General features: G+C 26.4%; 3 protein-coding genes across 3 annotated transcripts; 2 read left to right on the top strand and 1 right to left on the bottom strand.

Annotated features, from left to right (window-relative positions):
* Nucleotides 1–1213: 1213 nt before the first annotated feature.
* On the top strand, nucleotides 1214–3178 carry LOC111035379 (superoxide dismutase [Cu-Zn]). The gene is made up of 4 exons (XM_022316969.1): nucleotides 1214–1578; nucleotides 1658–1754; nucleotides 2408–2595; nucleotides 2800–3178. The coding sequence occupies exons 1-4, from the start codon at nucleotides 1513–1515 to the stop codon at nucleotides 2905–2907; spliced, it is 459 nt and encodes a 152-aa protein (XP_022172661.1). The 5' UTR covers nucleotides 1214–1512; the 3' UTR covers nucleotides 2908–3178.
* A 340-nt stretch (nucleotides 3179–3518) lies between these two features.
* Nucleotides 3519–4419, bottom strand: LOC111035380 (guanine nucleotide-binding protein subunit gamma-1-like). Its single transcript, XM_022316970.1, has one exon. The coding sequence runs from the start codon at nucleotides 3977–3979 to the stop codon at nucleotides 3767–3769; it is 213 nt and encodes a 70-aa protein (XP_022172662.1). The 5' UTR covers nucleotides 3980–4419; the 3' UTR covers nucleotides 3519–3766.
* A 167-nt stretch (nucleotides 4420–4586) lies between these two features.
* Nucleotides 4587–11788, top strand: LOC111035378 (polycomb protein Scm). Its single transcript, XM_022316968.1, has 14 exons — nucleotides 4587–4745; nucleotides 5341–5408; nucleotides 5645–5787; nucleotides 7639–7771; nucleotides 8251–8372; nucleotides 8599–8833; nucleotides 8926–9111; nucleotides 9231–9377; nucleotides 9437–9568; nucleotides 9627–9824; nucleotides 10314–10472; nucleotides 10539–10804; nucleotides 10894–11021; nucleotides 11191–11788. Exons 2-13 carry the CDS (start codon nucleotides 5387–5389, stop codon nucleotides 11017–11019), a joined length of 1869 nt encoding a protein of 622 aa, XP_022172660.1. The 5' UTR covers nucleotides 4587–4745; nucleotides 5341–5386; the 3' UTR covers nucleotides 11020–11021; nucleotides 11191–11788.
* Nucleotides 11789–14363: the final 2575 nt, after the last annotated feature.

Raw genomic sequence — 14363 nt, 5'->3', positions numbered from 1 at the left:
AATTATATAACATACATTTATCATAATATAATTTATAATGTAAACCTTGTAGTATGAGATATACCTACCAAATAATAAAATCGGTACATCACGTAGCATATCTCTATACTTTTATAATTTTTTTTTTTTTAAATTAAATTGCATTTTTTCATACTTCTTAAGTTTTTTTTTTTGTTGGATAGTGCTGATAAGTGATAACTGATAATTGATAAGCAATAACTAATAACCGTTGCTGGGGTTTTGTCTCATCAACTGCAACTCATTTTCTTTATGAGGTTCCAAATTTATCATAGATTTTTAAAGATTTCTTTATAGGTCTATAGAGTTCATAGCTTACCAACTTCGAAAATCTATCATTGAAACCTTCGGTTTAGTTATTTGTAAGCTCGATGTTATGTTATGTACTTTCGTGTACATTCCAAATTTCAGGTGGAAAAAGACTTGGTACTTTTCGGAATTTTAATGTATTTCCTCCGCCAATAATTATGTATGTTTCATTTACGTATGTTTGATCAAAGATGATTCCATCAAGTCATGTGCTTCTTCGGGCACGATTTTAAATTAATTTTACATTTTTTGCTTCTATTCTTAAAATAGTTTGCTATAAATGTCAAATGGCATATTTATTATTTATTAAGAAATGGTTAAACAAAATAATCAATAAATGAAATAAAACCTTTTAATGGGAGAGAAGATAGTGAAAAGGGGGAAGGGCTAAGCTACATAATAACCAAGTATATTTTATTGATTAAGTAAAATATTGGAAATATCTCGAGTTATTAAATTTTTTTGAAAAAAAAAAATGTAAAGTTTGCTTTTTTTCCGATTACCTAAAATATCATACCCTAACTATTCATTAGCGTATAAATATTAAAATAAACCATAGGCAATATTGTTAAATCATTCTATCACATGGTACGCACTACAATACTACATACATATTATAATTTCTTGAAGATTTAATATTTATCATTTAAAAAAATTGTTAAACATTAAATAACACCATAAATTACTTGAAACCTATTAAATTTTACTATTTTTAGATTAGAATATTAGATGTCGATCGTACATGAATACGATCTAAGCATTTTAGGAACGCTCGGACTTTAAAACACACTGGTTATATTGTCGTAATGTCGTTATGAACTTCATATTTATAATGACATTAAAGTATACAACCCGATACCCATAGATATTAGATACAACAAGCCGGGAGAATACATTTTTCATTATTTCAAGTTAGTTTATTTTGTTTTGATATTTTTCAATTCTTCCATAGTTATATTAATAATTATCGTACATTCCGTGACCGTGTTTCAAGTCTCATAATTACATACTCGAGGTCACGTACTCACGTTGAAAAGTCTCACACACTCTGTAATTTAATCATTATTCATTAGGCCATAATATTTACTGAATAAAATCGCATACAATTTACTTTTTATTACGAACCTTTTAACGTGTGAGTTGAGCAATATTGTGGAACGTACCCGAAAAAGTAATTTTTAAAAAATGGTTAAAGCCGTCTGTGTTTTGAACGGTGAAAATGTCAAGGGTACCATTTTTTTCTCACAAACTGTAAGTACCTACATAATTACAATGCAGATACAAAAGTTGTTCTTGTTAATCGTATTTATTATTTAATTAAATTTTTTAGGACGATAAAGCCCCGGTTGAAGTAACTGGTGAAATAACTGGACTATCTAAAGGCCGCCATGGATTTCATATACACGAATTTGGTGATAATACTAATGGTAAGTTACACAATATATTTGAAAATAATTTACAAAATGTTCTAACCTTTTAATTTAGCTTATCATATTTTGTCATGTTGTTCTGACTACGCAGTGTCGTTCTAAAAGAGAGAGGGGCAAATAGAACATGTATCATATATATTTTTATCGGCATAAAATTAAGAGATTCATATTATTTTATCATTAATTTACTTCTCAATAATGTGTGCTCAATCCGTTGATCACCGCGGAATTCAGTGTGCAAATCAAAAGATTGTACATGTTGTCATATTGGAGTTTTTGCAGTCCTAGAGCTAGATTAAGCAAAATTGATTAGTTGTTTCCAGTTAAATACAACTATTTGCATTTGTCTTCTTTTTAATTACTAGCGACCCATCTTAGAAATACCTATTCGATAAACCTTCAGTTTTCAACTAGTAAATATTGGTTTCTGGTTTTTCATTTAATCGTCTGGTGTGTCCTCATAGACATGACTATATTCAATTTAAAATCAATAAAATATAATGGAAAATACATCATTTTTATATTAACCCATGAGTATCATTATGATCCCATATCAGTTAATTTAAATTATTCTTATTCCTATCTTTAATATATAAATATAATTAAGTCTTAAATCCTGATAAATGATATATTATTATATTTTTTTTTAGGTTGTATGAGCTCGGGTCCACATTTTAATCCTTTTGGAAAAACCCATGGAGCTCCTGATGATGGTGTGAGACATGTTGGTGACTTAGGTAATATTGAAGCTCCTGGTTCATCGGTGACAAACATAAATTTCAATGACCCAATCATATCGCTTACGGGACCTCTCAATATTATAGGTCGTACTTTAGTTGTAAGTACTTTTTAAATTTTTTAAAATAAGCAAAAGAACTAATTATGCACTTCAATGATTATGTGTTCATTTTGAGAATAATTCATAGAAATTAGGAAATTATAAAATGTATATGATTATTTTTAGCATAACACTGATATTACGTTTACTTAATTCAATCAATGTACTAACATTTTATTTATAATAAAAAATATTTCTTTATAGGTTCATGCTGACGAAGATGATTTAGGTAAAGGAGGACATGAATTAAGTGCAACTACAGGAAATGCTGGAGCCAGAATTGCTTGTGGAGTTATTGGAATCACCAAATAATCAATTTTTACTTAGAATACGTTATATTTTATTTTTAAATTGTGTTTTATATTAAATGAATTTTTAGACATATTGTAGAAGCAATAAAAACAAATAAGTATAAAGTTTCGTTTAATATTAATAAAAAGTAGGTAACTTGTTGTATTTCATTACTTAATTAGCTTCTAAAATTAATAGATTTCAAAAATTGTTACTAATACAGATTTTGATTGTTTTTGGAGATAACTTACTGTTAACGAATATGATTATATATTCCAATATTTGTCTTTAATTGTTTTCAATATTTATTTTTAGCGTGGTTATTTGGAATTATTATTTGTATCATTGGAATTAATCTTCATTAAAACGTTTTTGAAAAAGATTGTTTTATTAACATTTTATTAAGAATTTAGAGTACCTATCTATTTTTTTTACCGACATTTTATGATTTTCTCTTCAATTAATTTAACCAAGAAAGTTTACTTTCTTCACTTTTGTACAGTTATCTACTTATTACTAGTATAATTTGATGTATGAATATGACTCAATGAATCAATCAAAATAACTTAAGTAGTTGGTATTTTACTCTGGTCCACAAAAACTAAACACAAATGAAAGGTACAAACTAAAAATATTATTTGTCATACAAACATTTTATTACTTAAAAAAATGAATCAGATTATACATATTATATGAGATAGACATTTTCACTGGTACTTAACTAAGCAAAAAAAAAATTGTAATAGAGAAGTTAAAATAATTATAATTGATCAAACTCATAACTCGTTAATACAGTGGGTATAGTAAAAATTGTATATTTTTGTTTCCTTTAAACTTTCAATATAAACTGATAAGTTTTAACTTTTAAATAATACATAGTTTAAATAACTGCACAACTACTTTTCTCTCTGAATGGATTAGCTTTCTGCGACGAAAAACCAACCATAAGACAATCTTCCAATTCTCTTTCCCTGATATACTTTATAATATCCTGTATAGCTTGTGAAACGGGTATACGTTTCACAGCTGCTTCTCGACGAAGCTGTTCTGTTATCTGCCGCTGCTGTTGCAGATTGGAAATCATCATGTCCATGACTGCAGTATCGGATAGGCCTATTTTCGATGGGTGTGGTCACACTTTCAAATAGAAATATAAGTCCAATGAAAGGACTTGAAGTAACTTGAAGTTGGTGGTTATTGATTAAGTTAATTAACAAATCGATTCAAACGTTTTGAAGAATAATCGTATTAATTTAAACGAGATTAAGCTGTAATGTTTTGTTAAAATAATAATATGATAATTGACACAATGCAGTTCACACCTTACAATCAAAATAATAAGCACTATTCACTGACCACTGTTTTAGCGTAGATATAGTTATAGTAATGGTAATCGCCTTAGGTCCTTGGTAGCACAGAACAATAGGGATAGAAAGTGATAAAAAAAATAAAAATGTTATCAGTTATCTCCAAAATTCACAAAAAATTTAAAATCCACAGTTGTATCCACAGATTATTATTCTGTGTTTGAGCTGACATTAATAAAATTATTTTGTTCCATGATATTTATAATTTGGATTCATCACATATATCAGCTGTCCGCGGTATTCTCTATTCATAAATTAAAGTAAACCACGGTTGTATTTCCAACCGTGATATTGTAAGCTTTGCATTTTGTAAACCACTGTTATCTTCATATCCGGCCAATGGCGGACCAAGTTCTTTTGTTGACGTTTTCCTTACTACTCTTAAAAAGCCGATAATGCTATTTATCTAAATCTAATCAACTTTTAAAAACAATTGTCCTAGTTTACTGTTTAGTTGTTCTACTTCAAAACTTTTATGCAAGTAAAACTAAAGTAAGTTTGTTTTATTTAATGTTTTTATTTTAGAGAATAATTAAGAAATAAATATTCAATCAATAACAAATATTTGTATATTTTGGTTCTTATTAACTTACATTTTTTTAAAATCTTATATTCTCTTAGCTGTGAAACATAATGTCTATTATCAAATAAAAAGTTTATCCATATTAATTGAATTTGTCAATAGCCAATTAATAGTTATAATACTAACTTTTATGAACTTACATATCTTATTATAATCATTCATATTCAATTTTGTAAATAGGTTGTTTATTATCGTATCTAATGTAATAAAAAAACTTGAGTACCTAAGTACCCAACTTATTTTATCAGTCATTTATTATTTTCTTATAGCTATGAATATGGTAATATACTATATATTAATATAAACAAGATTCAGATAAAATAATGAAATTACCAACTGAAATTTTATTGCTATATGTACATAAATACATTTTTATAACCTCTGATTATACCTATTATATTAAATTTGTTAAATTTCAAATGTTTTTAAACTTATTTTATGTACGTACCTATATATACTTAACCTTATGTTAACAATATATTATTGTTTGTTTTTATATTCTAGGTTAAAATAGAAAATTAAGAACTAATTTGGACTTAATTTTATACTTATGCAAACCAACAAGATGAGGGGTATGTCTCAGTTATATTGTACTTATTAATATCAAATGTATTGAGTAAACACACTGAGTAGTTCTTTTTTCAAAGAAAACTCAGTGTACTTTAATTTAAACTAGGAATAAATTTCCATTTTAAGTAGAAATTCTTAAAATTACGATTTTTTTAAGATACTACTTTATAAAATACGTATCAGTACCTATATCTAAAAAAAATAATACTTTAATTAGTTCATATATTACATTTTTAAGGTCGCCCTCCAAAGGCAAAGTCGACATGTACTATGTGCAATGACTCAAAACATCCTTTAAACTATGTATTACCTACACAAAATGGAAAAAAAGAATTTTGCTCTGTCAATTGTCTTACAGAATTTCGAAAAGAATATGTCAAGGTAATTATTTTAATAATTGTAATTTAGTTAATTAATCAGCTATTTAGGATAACAGTAAAATGTTGTTATACCATAGTAGTGAGGCTAGTAATAATGGAACTAAATGCATAAAAAAAAAATTAAAATTAAAATTAAAAAAACATATTTTTTAAAATTATGATTATTGATCTTTAATTTGTTTCCATGTTGTATTGTTGTGAAGGAGAAATAACAATTATAATGTATACATAAGTTTATAAATAAATTTGTGTATAATTAGTGCCCTGACCCATAGAACCAGCAACACAATATTATGTATTATTAGTTATTATTGAATTAGTCAATTAGGTAGGTACTGCTGTATTCATCACTGCTCTACAGATGTACAGCTTTCAACAGGCCCGTCGCCAATGTGTTATTTAAATATCATAGTAATTAGTTCTGCTGGATTGCAGTTGAAACCACATGACAATATATTGTTTTGATTTTATTTGATGTCTATATTTATATAATATTTTGTAATTTAACATCTGAAACTTTCTCATATGTATATACGATTATTAAAATGTAACATAGTTGCATTAATAATATTCAATAATATCATCATTTTTACAGTTTTAATACAAACAAATTGTTGATACATTTACTTCCTTTGTAAATAAAATCTAATATAAAATGACTGGACTAACTACCAGGTTAAATCTAAAAGGATTATTATTATTTCGTATGGTGTCAATGAGCAACATCAACAACACTTAGAATATTAAAAGATATAACATCTACATAATTAAAATTAAAAGATGGTCAACAGTGATAAAACTCAAAAATAAATAAACACATAAATCTAAAAGGATGACGAGTTAGGTTAGTACATAAGTTTTCTCTCCAACCCATGTATAACACCTTATTTAAGTTCAGCAGAACCAATGTTGTTTGTTATAATAATAAAGTGAATTGACTTATTATCAAACTTTAAGTTAAGAACATTATCTGTGCTTGTAATATATTTTAATTTGTCTGCAAATAATATGATCTTTTTGTTTATTATATATATTTGGTAGTCCGTAATTGGTATAGAACCATTAGTTTAGACAATTACAATTTACAATATAATATAATATATTGAATTGCAGCTTGAAAGATAACATATCACTATTAACAGAATATGAGATAAGAAATAATTTAAAAAATAAGATATAAATATTATGAACAGAATAAAAAATAACAATGGATAATTAATAATTTAAGGTATATATTAAATTTAACACGTTGACTGCTTAGGTTAGGTAAACTGCCGTCATGAGGTTCAATCAGCAACACGTTTGACGTCCAATTTATACTTAAAGTAAATAGTTTATTATTCCCTATGCGTGGCTGAATGTTATTTTATTATTATTTAGTGTGGATTAGACCCACATAGAATATGTACACATACTTTGGCGTATGACCATATAGAAGCAGTTTATTTATGCTATTTTTAAAAGACTACTGTTTTTTTACTTTTATCATACTCACTGGGTGAAAACTGTAAAAATACATATATAGTCAACGTGTTAATTTGTATTGAGATAATTTATATATATTACTCAATGTATTTATAATTCAAATTGTGAACTCACGGGCTACTGTACGAACATATTCATTATCTTCTTGAAGAATAAATACAAATAGGCATTTTAAACTTTTAATTATACTAAATATATTTGATTGTATATTATTAACAATTTGTTAATGTTATAAAATTGAGATAAAAATTGTTATTCAATTCCACTACAGGTTAAATATTGTGTGAGTCTTGAATTATATTTTTAGTATCAAATATATATCTTAGTATTTATTTAACTAAAATTAACTCAGTTGCCATTACTTTAGAACGGATGTGCAAATTGTGATAATATAATTAAAGGCTCTCCAGTTAAACAAGAAAATCACGATTCTACACCAAAAAACTTTTGTTCAACTGCGTGTTTAAATAAACACCAAAGGAAAGAACAAACCAAAAAAAGTTAGTACACATATTTCATTTTAAAACCGTAACTTAACTTTTTTATTTTTATATGAGAGGTAGTTGTTATGTATTATATAAAAATATGTTTTATAATTTCCATGTATATTAAATTAATTCTAAACATGTTTTAAAATTATACAAGTTTGACTAATTAAAAATACACCATAAAAGACTACATTGCTTTCTTCGTAGTTTATAGTTTAGATTATTTTATGATTTTTTAAAAATATCATAACACAATACATATTAATTATGTAGTTAATTATAATTTCTATTATTAAAATACATCATAAAAAATAATTTATAGTTCTTCAGTTTTTCAAGTACAATTAAGTTATAATTACTAGTTAAATACAAAAAAATGATGAATTCAATCTTTTTTAATGTTAAATATTATAGTATAATTCACTATTTATATCTTTTATTTGTTCATATAAATTGTATAATGTTTAAATAATAAATACATAATATTTCAGCTGTATTTGGAGATGTTCAAGTGGAAAATCCATTTTCTGCTCATAGTAATCCAGTATTTGATTGGGACAATTATCTTAAAGAAACTTCAAGCTCAGCAGCTCCTACTTATTGTTTTAAACAGGTAAATAAAGTTAATTATCTCTTGAATGATTTTTAATGAATATGTATACTGTATAGTGTATACTTTGTAAAAAAAAAGTATTTCTTTACCTTAATACTTGCGCCTATCAATTATTAAAAGTTAATGTAGGTTTAAAAAAAAAACAAATGTTATTTCATCAAACTTAAATTTATTCTAAATCATATATTTTCCAAAACTTATTAGAATAAAATATTACTATATTTAGCATGAAGTATCTCCGGAAAATGAATTCAAACCAAGTATGAAATTGGAAGCAGTGGATCCTCGAAACATAACATCTATGTGTATTGCAACCGTCATAGGAGTTGTTGGCCCCAGAATACGTCTTCGTCTAGATGGTGGAGATAATAAAAATGATTTTTGGCGATTAGTTGACTCTTCAGAATTAAAACCCATTGGTTATACAGAAAAAAAAGGCGGAATGTTACAACCTCCACTTGGTATATTTATAATATTTTATGTATTTTAATTTAATTTATATTGATGAAAGTTTACATTATTGTAAGTTATTGAGTTTTAAATATATTTTTAGGCTTTCGTATGAATGGTTCACTATTTCCTATGTTCCTAGTGAAAACCCTAAATGGAGCTTTTTATTCGCCCGATACTGCTTTTAAATCTGAACCAGATACTCCTACTGACAATTTATTTAAAGTTGGTCAAAAAATTGAAGCAGTTGATAAAAAAAATCCACATTTAATTTGTGTGGCAACTATTGGTAAATTAACTAATTATATTAACTTATTTTTGTTCAGTAGACTTATTTTTTATATTTATATATTTTATAAATAATAAAGAATAATGCACTAAAAAATTATTTTATATTAATTGTATTAGGTGATGTTAATAAAAACAATATATTCGTTACATTTGATGGATGGAGAGGTGCATTTGACTATTGGTGTTCATATGATTCTAGAGATATATTTCCTGTGGGGTGGTGTGTAAAAAGTGGCCACCCACTTCAGCCACCTGGCCATAAAGGTAATACATATTAGACTTAGTAATTATAGTAAAATAAATTAACAAATAAACTATTACAGGATCTCGTTATTCAGGAAGTAGACCAAATAGTGCACAGTCTTCAGCAAATGTGAAACAAAATTTTAATGATTCTCTAAATTTAACTCCAGATAGTGCAAGTGATTTAGAAGTTATCCAAGAATCATGTTCTGGTATTACAAGTTTTATTTAAAAATCTTATTTTAAATATTAAAACATTTTTATTTTCAGTATTTATAAACCATGAGTGCAAGTGTGGACCATTTATGGATTCTTCTAAATTGTTTGAACTTCCCAAGCAATTAGGGCCTGGATTAGTACAAAAAGTTTTGAAAGACACTATACAACATTTAGTAAACACTGCACATGATATACAATCAGTTACAACATTGATGAAGAAACAAGGTGACAGTACATGTACAATAACAGGTATAAACAACAGATAATAATAACAATGCAGTCAACTAACATATTTTATCATAATTTTAATCATTATTATTGGATAATAATAATTGATTAATTTATTATGATGGCATTATTCTTCATTTTTATATAAATTAGTGATTATAATCATTTTTTTATTACATGTTTTTGAACTTAGGTCTGATTATAATAAAATAGCTTTGCATTGCTAAAGCACTATTTTTCATTATTATTTAATTGGAATAGACATGTACTCTGTTGTGAGGCACTTGACCCTGTTTCTTTGCATTTATAAAGAACCAACCCAGGCTAACCCCTATAACCCCCTCCGAACAAACACAGCAATAATTTCAAATCTCTCAATATATTTTTGCTGTATTAGTTCATAAAAATGTTTTAAAAAGTTTTGATTGAAAGGTTTGTCAAGAACAAATAATATTTTTTTTTGAAATGCACTACAAAATAATAATATTAAACAATTTTTTTGATATTCAGCTACATATGAAGGAAAATCTAGAGTTTTTAAATTACCAAAAATTGAGAAAACAGATGAGTTCTGGGATTATATTAGAACTCTGTTAGAAGATTTGTCATGCTGCAAAAATTTATTAAGTCCTGCTTTAAATGTTTGCTCCGAGTGTAAACTAGAAAAGAGTAAATAATATTTAATTATAGTAGTATGAAAATTTTATAATATTTGTATAATAATTTTCATTTTAGATGTGAATGATGTAATAACAAATGTTAGCAAAAGTATAAAACGACATGGTTCACCAGAAAGTTCCACTCCCGATGAAGTTACATTAGTAACAAAAAAACCTTGTACAACTGAACCTGAAATGGAAGCTGCATCTTCAACAACCCCAACTGAAGGGCCTATAAGATTACCTGTAGACCCTGCAGAATGGTCTGTAGAAGATGTTATTCAACATATAAACTGTATAGACCTACAATTAAATACATTTGCCGATCTTTTTAGAAAACATGTAAGATTTCTTTTTTATGATCAAATTTTTGAAAATATTTTTCCAATAGTAACATAATAAATAATAATTAAATGAAATAATTATTTTAGGAAATTGATGGAAAAGCCTTGCTATTATTAAACTCTGATACAATGATGAAATACATGGGACTTAAATTAGGGCCTGCTTTAAAACTTCAAAATTTAATCAATAGATTAAAACCCAGGCGGAGATAAAAGTAAGCTGAGTTTATTAAAATATCTATTCAATAATAACTTTTTGAATTTTATATTCTTAATTATTGATATTTAAGTCACAATGTATGCATATTAGAACTTAGGTATTATAGAATCAACCAAAGTTTAATAGTATAAGAATTTTAATAAATTTTAATTTTTGTTTTACAGGTAAAATACTCATTGGGAGTTTATTATTTAAGGTTAATATATTATATATTATAATTTGGTTTTCTCCCACTATTTTACTGTATTATGAATGATTGGTGCTTAGGTAATAGATATTTACTATGAAATTAATTCATATAAATGTAAATATTTTTTAAGTAATAATACTTATGTTTTCCTTAATTAATATTTTATTTATGAAATTTCTATTAACTAACTTTTAATCATTGTACATTTTTGTTTTCTAATTTATACGAATAATGATTTATTTTTTACCTGATATAAAATATAAATATAGTTTTCTTATAACTAAATTTTAAATTATATTTTGTTGTCACTGAATCTATTTAATAATCATTATTTCAAGAGGATGTTACATATGATTGTATTGTTACCCCTGTCAATCGTATTATATCCATGTATGCAACATAGTAAATTGACTTTACTTAAGACTAATAGTAATCTTTAAGTCAACATACAATTTAATATCTATTGTTTATTATTTTCTCTGTGCTCAGTATTGATTATATAATATACAAATTTGGCATGTTCTGCATGATGGAGAAAAATCAATAATAGTTAGAGCTTTTTAAATTTGATATTTTATTTTTCGTGTATAATTTTCTTCTAATTAGTAGCTATTATCAGGTTAGGTTAGTTAATGATTGAAATCGATATCAGTCATTTCAATTTTTATTAGAAAATAATTTATTAAACTTTCGGATAACTTTTTTAAATCTAAAATCAGAAAAAAATTTTCTACACCATGGTTTTTATTGGGTAAATTTAAGTTTTATATTGCCTATTTTATTAGTGAATGAATTAATTCAATAATATTATCGTTTTAATTATGTATTAATTTGATATTTTGGGAACCAAAAACCTCGCTTAGCACGAACATTAAACTATAGTCCATAATATCCTATTAGCTAAAATGATTAGTTTAATTATTAGTAATTAGCAACAAATAATTTTATAATATTGAAAAAGGTAATTGTGATCATATAAAAGTTATAACATTTTACACTCCATGGTTTTGTACTTTTAATTTATGTTATTTTTTGTTATTAGCTTTAATTTACGTATAAGATAAAACTGTAATATTTTATCATGTTTCAACTTTTATAATATAGGTATATTTTATTTTATTTTTAGTAATAGAAATATTATATTTTGTTTATTAATTATATCGTAATATTAATAGCCGTAATGGGAGAAAAATGTAATGGCAATTGTTTCTGTGATTTTAGAAATATTTTGATTGATTGTATTGAAAAATTATATTTTTTAAATGAATATAGAATTTTGTTTGCATTTGTTTTGTTTTATAATAATACTCCACATCTATTATCTTTGATTGTTTAATTACAATGTAAAAAAATGCCCAACAGTCAGATTTTAATCTCTAAAAAAATTGTAATTCTTTAAATAATATTTTATTTAAAAGGACACTAGTTTCAATAGTGTGCTATTAATATTCCCACGAGCTCAGGCTTTTGGAGACAACTTTTTTCACATTTTTTTATTTATATTAGGAATATTTAATTGTATATTATTTGAAATAACAATAAATCAAAAAAAATTGACACATCATCGAATTTTTAAGTAAGAACATTATCTGCTAAAATTGAATATCACAATCATTTTTCAAAAAATCATTGGGAGGAAAAACTTAAAGGAAACCTGAAGTTTTTAATCAAAATCAATTTTGTTTTTTTGCGCAATTGAAAAATGAACAACCGTTCCGTATAGGTACTTGAAATTTTCATCAAATGTATTATCAGCATTTTCTGTATGATGAATTTTTCAAATTATTTCGACAGCTATTTATAGAAATTAGGCATTTTCTATTTTTTTTCTATTAATGTCGATAAAATGTTTTAAAAATTTAATAAAAAGTTCTTCGTAAGTTTTTCTTATAACAATCAAAAAATATTTTTTTTAGTATTTATAGTTGAAATTTTGATGGAATTTGTCAAAATTGTCAAAATGTACAAATTATTTTACGGTTAAGAATTCATAAAATGTTTAATATTTATACCTTTTAAAAAAAAAAAAAATATATTTGACTTTATTATGAAGAATTACAATCTATTCATCGAGTACAATAAGTAATATAACAATAAATATAAATATATACCTAAAATTTAAAACGTTGACACGTTGTACAAATTAACTCTTAAAATGTTATTACAGGATTTAAAAAAAAAAAGTTGAGCTTAACCGTCTGCGCCGAAGCCGCTCCTGCTTTGGAATCGCGGTTAGCGGCAACGACTTGCGGAGTGTTGAGGACGCGAAGAGGTTACCCAGCTATTTATAAGGCCTAATACAAATTTATATAATATATGCAGTATGCACTTTCAATAGGCTCAGTGCGCAATATGTATATTTTACAATAAGACATTAATAAGTATAATTATAAAACGCCCGGGCAATATATGCGCTACAATTGCAATAATAATAATATGAATTAATAATGACAACTGCCACACATGAGTTTGTCTACATAGATCAACTTAAATAATAAATAATAGACCTGGTCTGCAAGGTCCGGAGGACGTCATGGCCTTGGTTCCACGCTGGTAAGGCGATAGCGTCTTCTACCTTAACGACCAACACGGCAACACCGGTACATTGGTACAATAGTCGGTGCACGGCCAGCACGGGCAAAATAAGTCAGGCCCCAACTGCCTTACGACAATTGGTACAAGACGGTACACGCTCACAACACACCGAATTTCGTGATCACCCGAGGTTGTGGCGGCGGCGGCAAGCGGACGGGACGTTGCGTCTCGCTCGTCCGCTGGAAAAAGACAACAAAGACAACGACCAGACGCCGGCGGCATAGCCTACGGCTGTTGCGCCACGGGGAACATCCCGGCGCTGGACAATAGCGGAGGGGATACACTACCTTACCAGTATACTGTGTCCTCTGGGAGGAAGCATATTTTTCTTGACAATCTGAAGTTTAACATTTTTACGAAATAATGTAACGATTTCCTTATTTAGTTGTAATTCAAAAACGAATAACCACAGATAGGTACATAGAAAATTTGAAATGTTTATGTTACCATTTTATACCTAAATGATAAAATTTCGATTGAATGTATAGTATACTTAAGTTAGATATATAAATTAACAAGAATCTTTATATTTTTCTTGAACATTTTCATTGA

The sequence above is a fragment of the Myzus persicae genome, unplaced genomic scaffold (assembly GCF_001856785.1).
Source record: "Myzus persicae strain clone G006 unplaced genomic scaffold, MPER_G0061.0, whole genome shotgun sequence".
Classification (NCBI taxonomy): Eukaryota; Metazoa; Arthropoda; class Insecta; order Hemiptera; family Aphididae; genus Myzus; species Myzus persicae.
The sequence above is the reverse complement of the archived record's forward strand: the minus strand, read 5'-3'. Positions and strand labels throughout refer to the sequence as shown.

What these genes read in the sequence shown, in the direction of transcription:
- LOC111035379 (XM_022316969.1), top strand. Translation starts at nt 1,513, where the DNA reads ATGGTTAAAGCCGTCTGTGTTTTGAACGGTGAAAATGTCAAGGGTACC. An exon ending in CCATTTTTTTCTCACAAACT is followed by an intron (nt 1,579 to 1,657) that starts GTAAGTACCTAC and finishes TAAATTTTTTAG; the next exon opens with GACGATAAAGCCCCGGTTGA. An exon ending in ATTTGGTGATAATACTAATG is followed by an intron (nt 1,755 to 2,407) that starts GTAAGTTACACA and finishes ATTTTTTTTTAG; the next exon opens with GTTGTATGAGCTCGGGTCCA.
- LOC111035380 (XM_022316970.1), bottom strand. Translation starts at nt 3,979, where the DNA reads ATGGACATGATGATTTCCAATCTGCAACAGCAGCGGCAGATAACAGAA.
- LOC111035378 (XM_022316968.1), top strand. Translation starts at nt 5,387, where the DNA reads ATGCAAACCAACAAGATGAGGG. An exon ending in GCAAACCAACAAGATGAGGG is followed by an intron (nt 5,409 to 5,644) that starts GTATGTCTCAGT and finishes TACATTTTTAAG; the next exon opens with GTCGCCCTCCAAAGGCAAAG. An exon ending in GAAAGAACAAACCAAAAAAA is followed by an intron (nt 7,772 to 8,250) that starts GTTAGTACACAT and finishes ATAATATTTCAG; the next exon opens with CTGTATTTGGAGATGTTCAA.